We start from the raw sequence: 21,113 nt of genomic DNA, 5'->3' as shown, positions 1-21,113 counted from the left end.
TATTATTTTCTTCTATTCAAATCATCTTGAAAAAAAGTTTCAACGGTTTTTGTTTTTTCAGTCGTGGTAGCGATTCTCGTGGAATTGCCCATATACATATTTCCAATGAAATTTGGTTATTTTACATAAAACTATTATTAAAGAGTGAGTAAGAAAAAACTTATATACACTATTCAAACCAAAACTTATCCTTGGTCCAACAAATTATAATTTTTTTAATCACGTTAGCTTCTTAAAAATTTTTCGAAAAAAAGTATTAATTTAATTAAAACTTTAAAAAAAATCCAATATGGACCTTAAAAAAATAGCAAAAGATCTGAAGGTTCATAGTCACTCTATTTCAAAAGCCGTTTTAGAACTAGGAGAAAACATGGTCAGTTTTGAATGAAATTCTGTTGGATTAAGTCAATTAGAAGTAAAAAATTGCTTTATTTACAATATTTTCTCTAATATATTGGGGGAGTATAAATTAACTGAAATGCGAAATTTCAGAATGTATTTCGAAAAATTGTGTAATAACTTGTGAACACGTATGACATATAATCAGCGTTATATATTCACGAATTACACTATGTTACACCAAAAATATGCAGGGGTTCTCATATAGCAAATGCTGTTCCATTGAAGTCCATAGCGTATTTAGTTTTTCTCGATCACTTTGTTTAGTACTTCTTTTATTACAAATGTAGTGAAATAACGAAACAACTTCAAAAAGTTATAAGTATGTTATTTTGAAATTAATTTTAAAATTGTTTTCTTTATTAAAAAGATAAATGATTTACAAATAGAAGAGACTTCTTGAAAATCGGTTGGAAAATGGTTTAACTTTCAAAAACACACATTTTTCAAAAAACTTGTTTCTTATTTTTGTGAAAAAAACACACTAAATTAACAAAAATCTTTTTCAGTTTAAAAGATAAAACTCATGTCGTTCAAACTAAAGAAACAATTTTAAAATTAGCAATTTATACAGAAGTGCACTTTTTGGATAGCCATTTAGGACAGTTCTGGCAACACTGCTGTCAAAATATATGATTTTACAACAACTCATGTATACAGTTAGTATTTTTTTCTCAGTATCTCTTCCATGTTATTTATTCTATTCAATTTTTCTTATCAGTTATAAGAGATTGTGGTTTTGTTTTCACAAAACAAACCCAAAACCACCCTCAAATTAAGGTTTAGTGTAAACTTTATCAATTAAATATAGTGACAAATAACACACGCACACATACTTATTTTGGAACTAAATTTTTTATAAACTACATACTAATAAGCTGCCTTGATCGTCTGGTCAGTCTGATTTACATAAGTATGTTTATTTTTTTTAATAAATGTAATAGAGTGACATTAAAAATTAGCAAGGTTGACCCCATTTAACTCAATTACCGTTGCCGCTAGTCTACCTTTACCGTAATAATACACAGTGGTTTAGAAATGTTATTTTTAATAATTCGGTATCTCGGAAACTATTGATATACCGTAAAGAAATTTCACAAGATTGGAGCTGAGGTGCTTTTGAGTTGACTTACAGTTGTTCAGCTTTGTAAACAAAATGCGGGGCCAGTGGGTGGCTTATCAGAGTTTGTCACCTCGGGTCTCACATTTAAAAAAAACAACCAAAAATCCATTTATGATCCCAATAAGCTCAAATTTACATGTGTAGGTTATCTCTTTAATATATTTATTTTGTTTTTTTAATTTTGCTCGACCTTATACCAAATTTTCTTTTAAGTCAGTATGTGTTTGAATTCATAAGTTACATTTGATATGTAAGTTTGCATGCAATATATAAAAAGAATAGCAACTGAAACAGCCGCGGAACGCATATCACGTCTTCAGGAAAATCGGGAGAGGACATCTACGTCTAGAGACGCGGAAACAGAAAGATAACGCGAATCACGTCTGGAGGAAAATCGCGAAAGGACATCTACATCTAGAGCCGAAGAAAAGGAAAGAGAACGGGAATCATGGCTTCAGCAAATACGTCGCAATGCATCTTCATCGAGAGCTTCAGAGACACTCGAATAACATATCGAAAGACTAGAAGCCAATCGCTCCCGAATGGATCGAACAAGAGAAAGAATCGATTTAAAGTTGGCGGCAAATCATTACAATACAGGAATCACAAGGACGCAATGAACAAACTTTTTTTAAGATTCTCCGGGAAATGAAGCTACAGAAACCGAACGGTATCGACGAACATGCGTGTGCATTTCTGCTAGACCCTTCTGCCAAAAAATTCTCAAAACAATTGTTGGAAATCGGAAAAATTCCAAATGCAAATGAATATTCAAACCTTTGTTGACAAGGTATTCCCAAGTCTTACAAATTGATTGACACAGTAATAAATGAAGAGCAAGTCGTCAATTATCTTACTGAATTTTTGAATTCATTGGTACCAGCCGGAATGCCACCACATTTATTAACATTGACGGTTGGACCACCGATAATGCTTCTCCGAAACTTAAACGCGCCAAAATTACGCAACGGAACAAGATTGACCATCAAAAAATGTTCACCAATTTTAATTGAGGCAATCGGTGGCAGATTCAAATGATTTCAAACGACTTACATACAATTTGAATTCAAGCAGCTCCAGTTCCCGTTTCGTCTTGCCACCCTATAAACATTAACAAATCGCAAGGCCAGTCGTTGGCTATTGCTGGATTACATTTGGAAAATTCATGTTATTCACACGGTCAGTTGTATGTGGCATGCCCCCGAGGTAGCACACCAAATAATTTAAATATCTTTACTCCGAAATATAATATCCCATTTGGCTTTCTTTTTTAAGGTCATAGCATGGCACTGTACTTATAGATATCTACCACAACTTTGTCATAGGACCACCTCATCCGCCTTTATCTGGCTGCAGATAATAAGTATTTCGGGTGCGAAGTCAGGTCGGGGGAGTACGTGCTTTAGTTTTGTCCGACACTAAAATCGAGATGCAATATAAAACACTAGCTGATCCCGGCCCGCGTTGCTGGACCTTAGAAAAAATACATATGTATGTCTTGCTTAGGAGCGAATTGTGCAATTGACGACCGATGAACATCGCCGCAACAAATTGTTAGCCCACAACAACCACTGCACTATTAAGAGTCTATCTGGTTCCAATAATAATAAAAACAGAATTGCCAAGAAATGCGCAATTCAGATCTACCGCCAATTTGTCGAACATCCCAACTCGCAGAACCGGGACAAAAGATATTCAATAATCTCAAACGAGATTCTGAATACTATTCATTCACTCCCGCTGAAGTTGAAAACATCATCTCCAAATCCAAACCCTCTATAGCTCTTGGCCGTGATGGCATATCTATACTGATATTAATACTACGGTTGAATCGATTTTTCGACTATTTTTTTTAGATTTTTAAAAAGTCTACTTTTCGAACTTTCGACCTTTGCTAATTTATGAAAAATCGACTTAGATAGATTTAAAGTTATAGAATAGTAAACAAATGTACATTATGATTCGAGATAACGTTATTGTTCTTTATTCCGACCAAATAGTTGATTTCGACATTTTTCAGCAAAAAGTCGATTGGTCGACTTATTGAACCCTAGTTTATACCCTTACTCTTGCCCTCACGGTGAATGGTATAAAAAGTACACTTTGGACTCGCATAGGGTTAACCGTTACAGTAAAAACATATGATTGCATTGTAACAACCCTGTGTTAATGATGCAATTATCTTTCGTTCTTTTGCAAACAGAAATACAAAGTACGTGAAATGTCGATAATAAAGAAAGTTTAAGTATTTTTTTGCAAAATAAACTAAAGAAAAGATTATAATTATTAGTAGAGTTGCAACAAGATCTATAAAATATTAGTTGCAATAAAATTGTTAAATTCCGATAAAAAATAAATCAAAGAGAGAGCAAAAAAAAAACTGAAAGTATGAGTAACAACAACAATACGCGTAATATTTACAATACAACAGCAGGAAGAACAAGTAGTAGCAGCGGTGGCCATGGCGCTGGTGACAATGATGAAATGGAAGTGCTTCTTAGTCAATCCAATGCATCTCAACATGCAATGGGAAACAATCAGACAGCAATAAATATTGAAAGTGATATGACACCAGGAACCAGTCAGCAACATCTGCAAAGGCAACAACTATTACAGCAAATGCGAAGAGATGCCGTCGATACGACAAGAATTAACATGGATTTGAATGTTGCCAATGTACAAAATGCTAACGGTGCTGAAAATGCAAATATTGATGAAAGGCAAAGAATGCCCAATTTATTTGCAATGTTGCGCGAAGCTAGACACCAACTAAACCGCTCACAATCTCTACGAGATGCTCATCCTGCTGTAGCGACAGCAAATGGCGAATACACTTCTGCCAACGCACATCCACGTACTTGGCGTGAAAATTTATATGATGTTTTGTCATCGCCTGTATCGCCGCGAACTGATGTTTTACGTGCTATCTTTGCACCCGTTTCCACAGCTAGTGTTCGTTACGACACATTGCCTACAAATGATGCACTACCAGACGAACAGTTCCATTTCTTGATCAATCGTCAAAATGAAGCCGATGTGCAGCCCCCTTTCAGAAGTCATAATAGTAGCGGTTTAGAAACACAGTCCTCTTCCTCCTCGTCTGCTTTAAGGTTATCAAGGCAAAATTCACGTTTGACAGACGACAGAAGTTTAAATGAAAATTCCTCTTCTGCTCCCCAAACACCGGCCATCGATATACCCATAGATAGTAATAGTGCTGGTGCTGGTGGTGGCAGCAGAAGACAAAGTAATGCAGCTGCCTCTGCCACAAATGCTGGACGTCTACCACAAAGACAAACGTCGGCTACTGGTAGTACAACTGCTCCTACCATCGATATGATAGACGATGCAGACACAAATGCTGTAGGAGAAATAATTGTCAAACTCGTTACTCATTTTGTTCGCTACCTACCTTTCATCTTTATCATATTCGTTAAGTTTATACACGATCACCTTCTGGGCATCCTTGATATTTTGATACTACACGGTGTAGTGTATCAATTAAACAAATCTTTAAAAGATCAAATCGCAAAACTTAATCAAAAATCTTATGCAGTTCTAGTACGTGACATGGCTTTAGTTGTTTGTGTTGTATCGTATCGTTTTATTTTGTCTACCTCTAACCCTGATCCCTTTGGTCTTCTCATAAATCCTCCTGGAGCAACTATAACATTAGATTTGTTCTCAGCGCAAAAGACGGGATCTTCAAATGTAGTATCTGCGGATGAGCTAATAAATCAATTCACGAATTCTAAAAATCAAATAGATGAAGTGCCTTCTTCCCCCACCACAAACCCTTTGAATAGTACAATTTCTGTTACTAAAACTATATCATTAGGAGCTCTACTTTATTACGTTGCTGTAAATGATTTAATATTAAAATTGTTGACGCAATTGATTAAGGTAATCGTGACTATGTTGCCAACTAAAGCTGTACGCCACAAATCTCGGGTAAGTTTGACAGAATAAATTTTTGTAATTCCTTCTTATTAAACGAATTTTAATTTTAGGCTCGTTTATATGCTCTAATTGAATACATTTCTCAGTTCTATCGAGCATTAGTTCCCATGAGACAATGGCTAACATTTTTATTTGAATCATACACAGGCTTAGAAGTGGTAATTTGCTTATTGTATAGTTTTGTTTACTATTTTAAATTTAACATATTTTTCTTACAGATCTCTGGCATACTATTTTCGGCATTTTATATGGGTGCCAAAGGATTTGAGTTTGTTGAACGTGGTAAACCATTAAAGAAAGCATTGATTAACTTTGTGCGTAATATGGTAAGTATTTTAGTTTTTATTCCTTTTATATCGAAATAAAATAAATTTTCTTTTATTTACTAAAATAGGACTATGATCGTAAGCCGACCAAAGATGAATTAGAAGCTGCAGGCACTGTTTGTCCTATCTGTCACGACTCGTATACAACGCCAGTGGTGCTAGAATGTGGTCATATCTTTTGTGATGAGTGTGTTAACACTTGGTTTAAACGTGAACAAACGTGTCCAATGTGTCGTGCAAAAGTTAGTGAAGATCCTACATGGCAAGATGGTGCCACTACATATTTCTATCAATTATGCTAAGTTTAAAGAATTTGCCGTCAAACTGTTTTATTAACCATTCATTAGGTTTATTATGTATTGTATTATTTTTTTTTATTTTAATTAATTCGAAATTCTATTGGATTTTATTATTTTGTTTAGGCCTAAATTATTTAAAAATTAAGAAGCATTCCTTAACTTTGCTATGTACATACATACACTTAAATACATATTATTTAGTTAATATAATCAATTATAAAATAACGATAAATTTCGAAAATTAATTCGGAAATTACAATTTTTAATGGCGAGAAACCCAAATATATATAATTTGTTTTATTTTAGAAAAAAATCGTTTATAAAATATATCAGCAACATGAAGAAATTTATGCATTAAAATAAAGAATTGGCCAAATCTAACACAATTATTTGTGTTAAATTATTTGTTCTGATCACAGGAAATCGTTAATCCAATAAATAATAAATAACTTGTTTAACGCCGTAATCATTAGAGCCTCCATCATACGTATAGATTTAAAGCGCCAAAATGTTGTGCTGTAAACAAAAATCCATCCTTAATTTCCATTTCGTAATAAATAACTTTGAGAGCGATGACTGTATGTGTCAAATATAACTTAAATCGAAATTATAATGAAAAAAATATTAATGTTTTTGATACAATTAATGAATTAGAGTAGTAATTTTTTATTATTCGAACGAATAATGAGTGAAAAATATTCGAATAATTTAATAAATTATTTAAAAAATTAGTAGAGAATTTAGCAGGGACGAAAATAAATTTAAAAAATATTTGGGAAACTTCTAAAAAAAACCAAACTTTTTTGAGGGGGTAAAAAAAGCACTTTTTTCCTCAATATGAATTGAGTCGCTCTAATGAACATACGTATAAATTCGGCTTTAATAAAAATACATATGTATATCGATACCTTAATATAGAAAGGCCCTAACTCGTTTTTTTATGTCGGGATTTTTTGGCTAAATATGATATATGAGACTATCGAAATAATCCAAAATCTGGGCTTTCAAAAAAAATACGAGTTAGGGCAATTCTATATTAAGGTAACGATATGCAAATTTTAGATAAACTCCCTTTACAATAAAAAGCTGGTGTGGTCAGATTTTGAAGTTTTATTCAGAATTAATAAACTTATATTATAAGTGTTAGAGAAACCATAAATTTTAACTAAGTGGGAAACAGCTATTTCTTTTGGTTAATCAATATTTTCGTAAAGTATTTTGAATACCTTAATAGGTATATTTAAAATAATTAAATTGAGGGAAATAATAATTTTCCACAATCAATACAGTTTAGCCAATGTATTTTCCTGGAAAAATTCACCATCACCCTTTGTAGCTTCCTTATTTATGGTCTTATGTCGTTCCTTTGTCACAATTTCCTCCAGAATTTCACCATCGCCTTTTATTAATCTGGGCCGACCCGTAACTGGATCAATTTCTCTTCGTATACGATTTTGACGCTGTTGGTATTCCTCCGGAGTTTCTGGAGCATGTGATTTACTATTCATTAGTTCAACTGGTATGGCAAAATCGTCATTGGACTTATCATCTACAGCAACGTCGGCGAGTTTTTCTTCATCGGTTTTCTTTTCCTTATCCTTTTTCTCTTTTGAATGTTTTTTTAATTTTTTTGATTTTTTCTTTTTCTCCTTGCGTTCTTTGTGCTTGTGTTTTTTCTTTGATTTATTCTCGTGTTTATTTGATTTTCCCATGTTGAAAAATTCAAGAAGTTGTTTTAAAAACACAAAATAAACCTTTCTATTTTTATTTACAATTTCTGCATGTACTAAATTAATTGTATGATGGTTTGTATGATTTTCGGATTAACAAGTCATATGTTTTGGAGGCTGATACAAACAAACCAGTGTTCGGATGTTGTTTCCCAATATAGAAATGTGCCTTTGTTTGAATTTTTGGCATGCTCTGTTAAATTTTTGTATTCTTCAAGTGCTACTCAGATGTAGATTCACTTGAATTTGTAATTTTTCAGAACTAAGTCGTATAAATCTGACTAGCACTGAGATGGATCACGACAAAGTTTTTATAGTAATTTTGGAACAAATCAAGATCCCAGTAGCAGTTTATATTTTCATAATTTTTTGTTGGCCGGATGCAGGGACTTTAATTTATGGAGTGTTCCCAAAGAATTAATTCTGCTAATGAATTTATATTGAATTAATTCATAAGCTTAATTCCTTTGTACTTCAAATGTATTAATTCCTTTGAGAATTAATTTTTTATAAAATTAATTACTTATTGAATCATTAAAATTTTTTTTCAAAACATTTGATCTGAATTAAAAAAAATAATCATTCAAGGACTGAATGAATTTTGTTTTGTGTTAATACAACTATGAATGAATTAATTTTATATAAAAGAATTTGAATGAAGCTAATGAATTTATAGAATGAATGGCTGAAATTTTTAACCGAGCACCGTTTTCATTAAAAACTATTTTCAAACGAAAATTCTTACAGGTAAATGCTTCTTTTATTTACTATCAATATCCCAATAGAATTTGAATTCTATTTTCCTATTTACAATTTCATCTCCATCAGATTCTTTCTACTTTGCGGTTGTTGTTTCTGAATATCAAAAATGTTTGAAGTACTGTTATATATATAAAAAATACAATTTGGAGATCTATAATTAGTACAGTTCAAAATCAAACCATTTTCAAAATGCAAAATAGCATTAAAAAATGGGCGATTGTTTTTATGTTCACTGCTAGCGCCATCTATATTCCTATCAAATATCTAAATTTAATTTAAGATATTTATGTTCCATCTCTGAATGCAGCTGTCGGCCATATGTGTGTAAGATGTTTTTGCATTAGAGAAAAAAGGAAAACAAAACATTTTAATAATACTTGTCTCTGTCTCTAGCGGTGGAAGTACTGCAAATTTTAGTAGTATTTGATTGTTAAAAATATTTTATTTTATAAATTTAAAATAAAATGGATGAGTAATTGTCTGAATTTGTATAGTTTAATTTAAAATTTGATTAATAATTTTACAAATTGGTGTAAGTATTTAGAAAATGTGTTAAAATTACTTTTTAACCAAGAAAAAACTGCCCTGTTTGCGTTAAATACTACTACGGTTTTTGTGCGTTGCAGCCATGTTAGTTTTATAAGTTCGCTTCTAGCGCAAGGTAAAAAAAAGAAATTGGCGACGCGTTTTAACAATTATAAGTTGGAAAAATATTAAAGAAAATTTAAGAAAACTGTGTTAATTTTTATTGAATTTAAATATTAAAGAAATCTTTAGATTTCAATGTGAATTATTAATGAAAATAGTGATTTAAGCCACGTCATTGTGGATGTACTTTACGGGAAAAACGGCAGCTTAACACAATTTTACTTTTTTTATTATAAGTTTTTTTTCCAAACCATTGTTCCTCACACATACACACATCAGAGACGTGTCGTAAGTTTTTATATTTTTTTTTTGTTAAGAACACAATGAACGGCGGCGTTAGTGGCAAATGAAAATAGTGGTGGTTGTTTGTTGCTTCTGGTAATTGGGAAATGTTTAAGGAACCTTTAAAACAAAAATTATTAATTATGAAAACGAATTCAAATTAAAAATAGTAAAAGTGAAAAATAATGTTTAACGTCGTGTAAAAAAAATGTATATTTTTGTGGATAAAGATGCCTTTGTTGTAAATCAATAGGGTTGCCAAATCTTATAAACTTAGTGAGGGTATAAAAAATGTAAAATGTTTTCATTTATCGATAAATATAAATTACTTTTTATTAAGATGCAGTTATTATTTGAATTCTAGGTAGATATTCCCTAATTTTAATCATCTAATTTTATAAAGTGAAATCGACATCAATGTTGTCAACTTTATTTAAAAATCGCTTAATTATATTTTCATGAAATTTGTTTGTGCATAAGCAAGATCGTCGAAACAGCTTGTATTTGAATAATTGTTTTGGTGTTGATAGCTCCCATAATTAATTATAAGCACAAAAACGATAATATTTTTGCCAGCTCTCTCTTAGTTTAAAGTCAATATGTATATATAATAATAATAAAATGATCTTATCATTATTGGTATCATTGACTAGTGCTTCAAAATTCCTTTTACATGATATATAATATGGTACTGTTTATTAACATTGTGAACCAAAAATTCCATTTTGAATTTATGACAGTACTTCAGAAAATGTTTGATATAGGTACCGAAAAAGTGATTTTTTAGCGATGCCAGTGTTCGATACACCCCGGAATTTTAAGTCCCTTCGCCCTGCCGAGGGCCGAAAAAAAATAACACATTAATCACTTATCCGATTTAATTGCCATAGTCCGGCAATTAAATAAACTTTTATGCGAAGCCGGTGTTCGACATACCATATATTTGAAAAGCCTTCAGTCATAGGCCGGCAGACAAGAAAACTTTTTTGCAAAACCGCATTTCGACTACCAAATAGATTGAATTTGATGATATTGTTTCACAATGTTAATAAATTGGACAAAAATTCTGTTTTCCTTTCAGGACTTTTCGATCATGGTTTCATAAGGTCCGAAAAATATATATGTTGTAGGATCTACAACCAATATTCGATGTCTTGTTGTGGGTAACTGATTCAAAATCAAAAGCTTACTTTTCAAACTTTTTTATATATAACACATAAACTAATAGAGAGCCGAAAAGCGTTTAACATTTTTATGTTTATTATATTTAAGCTATCATCAAAAAAAAATATTAAAATGTGAAGTTCTTTCTTTTTATGCCAAAGATTGAAATAAAACAATTATTTAATAGAAATTCTTTTTGATATTCACCCAGTTTCGTACTAGATTAACGAAACAATTTGCATTCTATCTTTAATCTAGTACGAAACTGTCGTAGGCCTAAAACGTTTAAGTCAACCACGATAAGGGTGATTTAAAATAATATATATTTTTTTTTTAAATTTGAATTGTGGTGGATAATTATATTTCAAAATAAAAATTTCTCGTTTATTTTTTTGAACAAATGAAAATTTATTTTAAACAGTAAAGATATTTACTTACGCAAAATTTGCTAAAATTTAATACAAAATCGGTCTATCGGGGTTGTCCAATCGTTGTCGGAATCGGTTTTGAAAACGACAGAAAAAGTACATTGGTCTCGTGAAATTGAAAGTTCGATCTAGAATTATATTATTTATCGATTAAATAAAAAAACTACATTGGATTTCATAAGTCAAATGTACATTTTGTAAAGGTTTTAAAACCGATTCCGACAATGATTGGATTCTATGACAACTCCGATACGGAGTTGTTTTACCAATCGTCGGATATTACGTTGATTAAAATTCATAGAATTACACAAACCCCATTATTTTCATACTTCCTGTCTCAAGCTTAGGACAATTGTGCTGACGGCCTCATATATGATGGGCATAATCTAAAACAAATCGAAACTTTTAAAATTTAATATTAATTTATTTTTATTCATTTATGTGGCCATGTGGCCAATAACAAATTTATTACACAATCTATGATTACATCCATAAATTCTGTTCAATTAAAAAATAAGACAAAGAGTTTAAGATCCCTAATTATAAGCATTTTTCAAATGTGTGGTGGCATATGTCTCTTATCCATAAACATAAATAGATTTAGATTGATCAAATATTGGAAAAATGTGTAACGAATGCTTATTTGTATTAATATCGTTAACACTATTTATTACTCAACCAAATTTTGTAAGGATAGGACAATTATAGAAGCTAGTTTCTACAATTGGTCTTCTTTCGAAATAAGAATCACGCCATGTCCATCACTCTGGCTGGCTGTCCATATAAACTTGAGCGCAAAATAACTGAATTAAATATGGCACATACCTATGTCTTATTGACATATGTGTCAATTCAATCATTTTTAATTATTGAAAATGATTGAATATTTAAATCGGTGAATAATTTCACCTAGCCACCATACAAATCTCTCGGAATATTGTTGTAACACTAATGAATATCTTCATCAAGTCCTTTAATTATATTGAATAATTCACCATAAAACTTATTAAACCTTGCTTTTATTTTTTGACAAAAACAAATGTTTTGAGAAATGGTATAAGAAAAAAAAAATTTAGTTAGAAGCATAGTGGGCCCCCTAATGAACATATACATATTTCGATTGTCAAAAAGAGTTACTTGGCTACAATTTTTATTTATTAGGTTTAAAAAGTTGTCAACTCTTAATCTGCATGTAAATGCAACCCTACATGGCCGGTTTTTTTTGCATTTTGCTTTTCATTTTAGTTTTTCTTTGCTTTGTTCATTTTCATTGTTTGCAAACGTTTACATCTCTTTTATATGAGTTAGAAGAGTACAACTATATTCGGCCGGTATTTCACTATTTTGCAACTCTTTCTATCAATCATCATCGTCTTTTTAATTCTTGTCAAACGAAGAACCATTTCTGCTGTAGTTGATTTTGTTCTAGTGTGTTTAACTTTTTAGTATTTTTTGTTTAATTAATTGTTTGCAAAAAATAATACTTTTATCGTGCACATAATAGTTAAGAAAAAGTATTTTTTAATACTGAAATATATAAATATGTACGTAAGCTTTCAGAATATTCATAAATTACCACTAAAGAAAAAACAATGAGTCTCGTTCTTTTTTTTTTCCTTCTATGAGGCGCGTTAAAAATTTGTATGTGTTTTGTGTTTGTGTCATGTAGTATGTATTGTATTCCGCAAAGCGCCAACCAAAAAAAAATAAAATAACATTTTAGGCCACGAAAATTGTGATTTAAAATAATATTTCAAATACTAGCTTGTGAAATTTACCTTATTACTGATATATCGTGTTTTTATTTAAAAAAATTTATTGTGTGTAATTTCTTATCTGCTCTGTTTTTTTTGGTAAAAAATGTTATAGCTTTGGCTTAACTAAAAAAAATCAAGTTCATGACCTTAATTTTTGTTGTTTTTACTACTTTTTAGGGAGGGTTGAATATAGAAGATACTCTTGAGATGCGTAATTTAATTCCAATGATTAAACTAGATAGGATTTAAGCCGTGCATTTAGAAATCCCCAAACAAATGTTTATTTGCGGTTCGTAAGATTAGAAAGATTTAATACCTATTATGTTCAAACATCTAATACGTATTACAATTTTCACTATTGCTCTGTAGTTCATTTTGGTTTCCAGGTCGAATATGTATATTGTTAAAACTTTAGTAATATTAATTAACATTTAGCATAAAAACCATTCAATGTTATGTAGGTACTTTTTATTTTACATACAGTAATATCTACAAAGTATCACAGATCTTAGGGTTAGTCAAGTAAATGTATTTTTAATTTCATTATGTGTATTTTCCAACAATTGTTATGAAAATATTAAACTATTTTTCAACTGAATCAATTTAATACTAACGCCTATTTTCCTATTCCTATTTTTTTTTAGTAAACCTCAAAAAAGTCCAAAAGAGCCTGACTCAGCTATTTAGCGAACGTATTTCAAACAAAAAAAATCTTATATACAAGAATATATGTAAATTAAAATAATCAACTATTTTGTAAGTAAATTTTATCGGGCAAAATATCAACTGCAATGATTGATTAACTACAATCCAGAAGAAAAAACTTAATAGTACCATAAATTAAAAAAATCGTTATACCTAAATAAATGTAGTTTTTTATGAGAAACAAAGCTTTTACTATATTTTTTTTATAAAGTTTTAAATAAATATTCTACAATATGCAAAATTTAAACATTCCATTAGAGCAGTAGATTAGATTTATCAAATATATAATAATAAAACTCAAAATATTTAACTTAACATCATCTACTCTATATACCATAAACTAATAGGCAAGACGGATTAAAGGATACTTAAAGAAGACATCCAAGTGGATTCCTTGTAAAGCCAACCACCCAAAATTTAACCTGCCAAGCAAAACATACAAACAAAACAAGTTTATACTAAAGTCAGCCACAAAGAGGTCAAAGAATATAAACATCCAAACGTGTTTTATTAAGAAATATATACATATTTAAAGTATCAAAAGTATTCGAATATTTTTTCTTCTAAAAAAATATTACCAACAAGCAAAGCAACAGGAAAAACATACCGAGTTATTATATAATATTTATATCATTCAATAAGCTCCTCTCCCGAAAAATTAGAATAATTTTTACTAATGATACTACTGCATACTAAAATAATTATTATTTAAAAGTAAAACAAACGTTTTAGCGTTAGTTGTGTGAGACTAAGGACCTAAGGAAACAGAAACTGAAACAGTATATCATCAATTTTATATATATACGTGTATATAATCCATATATTAATTAAAATAAATGTGTGTGTTTGTAAGCAAGAGGATTATTAATAACAAATCATATAACTACGACAACAATAATCGCAACAGCAACATCAACAGTTACTGGAACAGTGCTAAAAACTGCAAAAGATATCGCAATTACACTTAGAACAGAAAGATATAAGCAGCAGCTGCAACGGTGTTGCAGAAACGCAACTCAAAACTCCATAGGAGCAAACAATTTTGGAAAATTATTAATATTAAATACTTGTATACATTTTTAACAAGCAACCGTGAATCAACAATCATACAACAGCAATAAATACATAAAAAACAAAAAATCATACAAACAAACAGAGCAGATCTGAGTGAGATACGTGTATATTCAATCTCAATTAGCTCCTAAAGTTTAAAATAAACAAAAATCAAAGGCTGCTGTCCCTTGGAAAACAAAACAAAAAGTAGAAAAAACAAGGGCAAAGAAGAAAAGCTCAGGGGAATAAAAACAGTTGTATCAACATTCAACAATTTTAAAACATAAATAATAATAAAAAAAATACATAACTATAGGCTAAGTAACTTGAAATCTATTTCAAACTATAGAATACAATATTATAGATAGATAGCGTAGCCAAATCCAATTATAAATTTAACACAAACATCCATCCAACCATAAACCAACAACACCACAAAACAGAAATTCTAACCACAATGGACGAGACACAGCCGAAAACGTTGTATGTAGGGAATTTGGATGCATCCGTGTCTGAGGACTTATTAATTGCTCTATTTAGTCAAATGGGCTCAGTGAAAGGTTGTAAAATTATACGCGAGCCCGGCAACGATCCCTATGCTTTTATCGAATATTCATCTTATCAATCAGCCACGACCGCCTTAACCGCCATGAATAAACGTTTATTTCTTGATAAAGAAATTAAGGTAAATGAATCCACCCACACTATAATACCCCTTTTTTAGAACTCAATTTTAATCTCATTTAATTTTTCAAATAATTCTAGGTTAACTGGGCCACTAGTCCTGGCAATCAGCCGAAAACAGACATTAGTTCACATCACCATATCTTTGTGGGCGATCTAAGTCCTGAAATAGAAACCGAAAGTTTACGCGAAGCATTTGCTCCATTTGGAGAGATCTCTAACTGCCGCATTGTACGTGATCCGCAAACCATGAAGTCGAAAGGTTATGCCTTCGTATCGTTCGTTAAAAAGGCAGAAGCGGAAAATGCAATACAATCGATGAATGGCCAGTGGATTGGTTCACGTTCCATACGTACCAACTGGTCGACGCGCAAGTTAGCACCACCACGCGAAAGCAGTAAAACCAATGCGGGCGGCGGTGGTGGAGGTCTAAAAAACAACTCACGACAAACTTTCGAAGAGGTCTACAATCAGTCAAGTCCCATGAATACCACAGTCTATTGTGGTGGCTTTCCGCCAAACGTGATTACCGATGAACTTATGCACAAGCATTTCATGCAATTCGGTCATATACAAGATATTCGTGTCTTCAAAGACAAAGGCTATTCCTTCATCAAGTTTGTTACAAAAGAATCGGCTGCCCGAGCCATCGAACACACACACAATTCCGAAGTGCTCGGCAATACGGTCAAGTGTTTCTGGGGCAAAGAGAATGGCGGCCTCAGCGTGGCTGTCAACAATGATAATCAGATGAATAATATGGCAGCCGCATCAGCAGGTGCTGCTGCTGCTGCGGCGGCTGCAGCTGCTGCTGGAGCTATAATTGGTCCCGGTGGTATGCCAACAACACAACAACAAGCAGCCGCACAAGCGGCAGCAAATGCAGCAGCTGCTGCTGGTGCCACGATACCCGGACAAATGATGACACAACAACAACTTGCCGCTGCTGCTGCAGCAGTACAATATCCTTATGCGACGGCATATCAACAAATGGGTTATTGGTATCCACCAGCGGTAAGTTTCCAATTATTTTTGTGGTTAATTTTTGTGCACACATATAATAGGGTCACTTGTCGCATGCTTGTATAGCCTTCGCCTTCACTATGATGTAAAAGGTTATACAAGATGATCTTTTGTAACTATCATAATATTGTGGATCGCTATGGATGTTGATGTAATCAGTCGAAAGAAAATTTTTTCGAATTTCCAACTAACATTTTCATTACTTTAGAGGAGAAGGAAACAACTTAATAAAACTTAAAGTTCTGTAGACTTTTATGATGGTCTTCAACCAATTTAATGTTGTGACATTTAATTTTATTTTATTAATGGTGTTGGGAAAAAACGAGTTAGGGCGTTTCTATATTAAGGTAACGAACTTCGAATGATGTTTTTTTTTTTTGATCGAATTACACAATAACCATCCAGCATTCTCAAGCTCCCAGATAACTTCCAGTTCTAAAATTGTGTCTATAAATAGCAAATGCCTATAAATGTATAATAAACAAGTAAGAGTGCTATATTCGGCTGTGCCGAATCTTATATACCCTTCACCAAATTATACTTCAAAATTTTAAATATTTTTAGGTAAACAAAATTTAATTTTTTTTAGTTGTTTTTTTCATTTTTTGGAAAAAAAATTTTCGTTTGTTATTTTAAATTTTTTTTTTTTAAATTTAAATTTTTTTTTTTTTAAATTTAAAATTTTTTTTTTTGAAAATAAAAATTCGGGTTAAAAATGTTTTTCCCGATTTTGACCCATTGTAGGTCCAACTTACTATGGTCTTATATACGTCGTTGCAAATGTCTTTGAAATATCTATCATTAGATATCCATATTGTCTATATTAATGACTTAGTAATCCAGATATAGGTCAAAAATCGAGGTTGTCTTGGTTTTTTCCTTATATCTCAGCCATTTGTGGACCGATTTTAAATAGCAAAATTCTCGAAAGCATGTCTGACAGAATTATTGAAGATTTGGATCCCGAAGATATCTGGGGTCTTCAGAAAACTGATTTCAACAGACAGACGGACAGACAGACAGACGGACATGGCTTAATCGACTCCGCTATCTATAAGGATCCAGAATATATATACTTTATAGGGTCGGAAATGAAAAATGTAGAAATTACAAACGGAATGACAAACTTATATATACCCTTCTCACGAAGGTGAAGGGTATAAAAATTGCTACAGCAAAGGGGAATGGTAATACTGTTTTGATGACAATAAATACCACCTAAAATAAACTTGGTGAAAAATATGTAAGCCTTCAGCAACACTCGAATGAAGTAGTAAAGCTTAATATTAGCGTCGTAGACGATGGAGTCCAAATTCCGACTGACTAAAAATTTGGTTGCGTTGTTTAAGCATCAATCTATTCATGATAATTTGTCAGTACACTGATCATAAATATCAAAAAGTGAGCTCAGTATGACAGTTCGTTTGGCAGTTAACCATTTCGTAAGTTCTATCGGGCTTAAAAAAAACCTCCATTATATGCACATTAGAGTGATCCAATATTGTATTTCTGAAAGAAATTGCTAAGCATCAGACCCCCTAGAATTGTTCATAGACTGTAGAAAAACGTTCTGACAAATATTAGCATGACGTTAACTGGTGGTGGACGCAACGGCTCTGAAGTTTAGAACATCATTTACAAGAGGAAAAAATTTATTATTTTTTAATTTTTACATTTTAATGTAAAATAATCGTAATGTGTACGTAATTATTAGTATAATTACTAGTTATTAAAAATGTCCCAGATCATTAACGTGTATCTTGAATATGAAATGTAGGAAAAATTTTAATAAAAGCATATTTTTACTTTAAATGTATTTGCATTTAATCGTATGTTTGATTTTTTATCGGAAAGATATAGGATATCCGTGTAGATATAGCCAAGTCCGTCTATCTGTTGAAATTAACTTTTCGAAGCCCCCAAATGGCTTACATACATGATTGATGCATCAACATATCTGCTAAAGTCCCGTTTACTATATAAATTATTGAAATATAGAGAAAAAAACACTACCTCGATTTTTCACCTTTTTTATCTATCTGGATGATAGACATTTAAAAGACCTCTCCAACGATGTATAAAACGCCAATAGACCGCCAATGAATCAAAATCGGGAAAAATATTTTTTAACTCGAATTTTTTTTCCATAAAATTTGTTTTAATCAGATTTTTTTAACCGATTTAACCAACAAATTTCTTCAACAAATATTGTTGTCTTCAATTGTTTCTGATCAGTATTTGTTATAAACTCATTTTTTTATATTTATATATTTTAGGGCTACCAAGCAGCGCAAATGCAAACGCAATATATGCAACAGGGATACTATCCATACGCGTATGCAGCAAGTGCGCAACAAGCTGGAGGCATGCGTAAGTTTAATGAGATTTATTTTTACATTTAAAACACATACATTAATATAAATAATGATTTTTTTTTGTTTTTGCAAAAATTTTGATATTTCTATTTGCAGCTGCTGGTTACAGAATGGTTCAGCCGAATGTAGCTTGGGGAGTACCAGGAACAGTAGTACCCGGTGTTACAGCAGCAGCCACAGCAGCAAATGGTTCCCTGGGGCCTCAAATGATGTATAGCGCTGCAATGCCACAATATCAGACCCAATGAAGCTACTAAACTAGAGCATGTTTTGTACAAATTTTGTTAGAGCCAAAACAAAATTATTCACGAGTGTTGTTTTTTTTTTACTTGTCATGAACGGACAAGAACAAATGTGTATTCGGACAAATGAACAAGTGTGATGTTGTATTATTAAGATATAAAAAAAAAACTAAAATAATTTAAAAAAGTGAGAGAAAAACACATTTTAAATGTTTGTGAACACTCTGAAAACATTTCTATTTTACAACTTGTACACAAACATGCCTAAACAACCATTTTCAAAATGCTGTATGTCAAAAGAAAAACAATTTGACTTGAGATCAATCATTTTTTATGTGTGCGTCAAAGAATAAGAAGAACCAGAACCCCACAGGAAACAATCGATATAAATTTATATGAATGAGACACAAAACATAAAAGATAAATAATATGAAAACAGAAAAACAAAACAGAAGAAAACCACAACAAACAAATCTCTCTCGCTATATTCCTTGATTGTTTGCGAATAATACAAAATATATGTAAATTACTTACGTACGTGCGTATATATTTTCACCAACAACAAACACACCACAATAATTAAAAATTTGCTGGCACCATCATGCCTGCCTACTAAGAATATGAAGACCAACATATTGTTACACCAGCTCCAGTTTCATTCAGTTCATCCCTACAACTGCAGACAAGTCGATTGTGTCAAATCAAACGATTGCTTTAATATCAAAATAATTTTTATACATTTAATTTTAAACACTTTCAACATAACTACACTTTACCATCTTCCACATTACATATAACTTCTACCTACCACCTACCTAACTACAAAACAAAAAGTCTTGGGAAGAATTATTTTGTGAATCAAAAAAAAAAAAATCAATTGCTTTTGACGAAAGAAACTTAAAATCAAAATTTCTCCCATTTCACTTTTATTTATTACAACTGCTTTATTTATTGTGTGAAAGAACTAGCATTCGATTAAACAACGAAAATACTTCATCGTTATTTTCAACTTTCTGTTTAAAATGCAATTGGACAACAAGATCAACAACAAATTGTAATTATTTTATGATAATTCATCATTGATTCTTGCAACCACAATACTTTACAACTTTTTGATTCTAAAGCGAATCATATTCTCCCAACGTCCTCTCTTCCTCCTCCTATACGTCACCATATATATATCTTGTACTATTCGCTTACAATCTCAAAACAAACAAATAAAAAACAAAAAACATAGATGTTAGGTCGTTGTTAATTAAATTATATTTAAAATAAAAAAGAATAATTATAATAAAAATAATAAAAAAAAATCTTAAAAATAAACTGCAAAGAAAACTTTATTGCAAGAATGAAGAAAACTATAGAAAACAAAACCAACAACAACAAAAAACAACAAGTGATAGTATAAACTAAGGAATCTGTCACTGTTTCGTCCTTTTTCACATTTTATTAATATTATATTGTCGTTACCATCTATCTCTCATTTCTTTGCTTAGCAAACAAAAAAGAAACTGATTAATTAGTCATAAATCATAAAATATTTTTTCTACAAAAAATTGTAATTTATGTATCTAAAACAAAACAAAATCTTTACAACAAAATTTCGTGTGAGGCAACCAAAACACCAACAACAAAAAAAATTAAATTAAGTAACTACTCAAACAAACAAAAAATGTAACGTTTAACAACGTCAAAAAAAATATAATTATGACTGGGATTTTAATCTCTATAAAGAAATCCAAAAACAAAACAAAAATATTAAATTTATTGTTGAAATGATAATTTATTTTACTAAGATACAATATTAGGATGAAGTAATAAAAATGCAGCAGAAGAACGAAAATTAATACAAAAATAAACTACTAAATTATTATAAAGAAAATGCAGAAAAAATATATTTAAGAGACGCCATTTTTAGCGTTAATAGAGAAACAAACAAAATGAAATTAAAAACCATGTAAAAAAAAGATAAAAACTGAATGCGTTTTATGTAAAAAAAGAACAAAAAAAGAAAATAAAATAAAACTATAAAAAAGAAATTAATGTTTTTTTTTTTATTTTTGTAAAATAAACTTAAAATTTTTGTCGATGAATCACATAAAATAAAGCCTGTTATTAGTTTCAAACTAATTATTAAATTGAAACTTTTACAA

At 30.9% G+C, this 21,113-nt stretch overlaps 3 protein-coding genes across 4 annotated transcripts; 2 read left to right on the top strand and 1 right to left on the bottom strand.

The window, feature by feature from the left end:
* The first annotated feature begins 3,740 nt into the window (after window positions 1-3,740).
* On the top strand, window positions 3,741-6,398 carry LOC135963438 (E3 ubiquitin-protein ligase RNFT1). Its single transcript, XM_065515280.1, has 4 exons — window positions 3,741-5,473; window positions 5,533-5,640; window positions 5,701-5,808; window positions 5,877-6,398. Exons 1-4 carry the CDS (start codon window positions 3,911-3,913, stop codon window positions 6,108-6,110), a joined length of 2,013 nt encoding a protein of 670 aa, XP_065371352.1. The 5' UTR covers window positions 3,741-3,910; the 3' UTR covers window positions 6,111-6,398.
* Window positions 6,399-7,202: 804 nt separating this feature from the next.
* Window positions 7,203-7,873, bottom strand: LOC135953775 (ADP-ribosylation factor-like protein 6-interacting protein 4). Its single transcript, XM_065503782.1, has one exon. It carries the CDS (start codon window positions 7,817-7,819, stop codon window positions 7,388-7,390), a length of 432 nt encoding a protein of 143 aa, XP_065359854.1. The 5' UTR covers window positions 7,820-7,873; the 3' UTR covers window positions 7,203-7,387.
* Window positions 7,874-9,266: 1,393 nt separating this feature from the next.
* Window positions 9,267-20,605, top strand: Rox8 (TIA1 cytotoxic granule associated RNA binding protein Rox8). Of its 2 annotated transcripts, XM_065515286.1 has the most exons (6): window positions 9,267-9,535; window positions 13,523-13,634; window positions 13,931-15,321; window positions 15,402-16,334; window positions 18,620-18,713; window positions 18,815-20,605. In XM_065515286.1, the coding sequence occupies exons 3-6, from the start codon at window positions 15,094-15,096 to the stop codon at window positions 18,964-18,966; spliced, it is 1,407 nt and encodes a 468-aa protein (XP_065371358.1). In that variant the 5' UTR covers window positions 9,267-9,535; window positions 13,523-13,634; window positions 13,931-15,093; the 3' UTR covers window positions 18,967-20,605. The 2 variants fall into 2 exon arrangements, with proteins under 2 accessions (XP_065371358.1, XP_065371359.1); XM_065515287.1 differs by lacking the exon at window positions 13,523-13,634.
* Window positions 20,606-21,113: the final 508 nt, after the last annotated feature.

This window comes from Calliphora vicina, chromosome 1 (assembly GCF_958450345.1).
Source record: "Calliphora vicina chromosome 1, idCalVici1.1, whole genome shotgun sequence".
In the NCBI taxonomy this organism is placed as follows: domain Eukaryota; kingdom Metazoa; phylum Arthropoda; class Insecta; order Diptera; family Calliphoridae; genus Calliphora; species Calliphora vicina.
The sequence above is the reverse complement of the archived record's forward strand: the minus strand, read 5'-3'. Positions and strand labels throughout refer to the sequence as shown.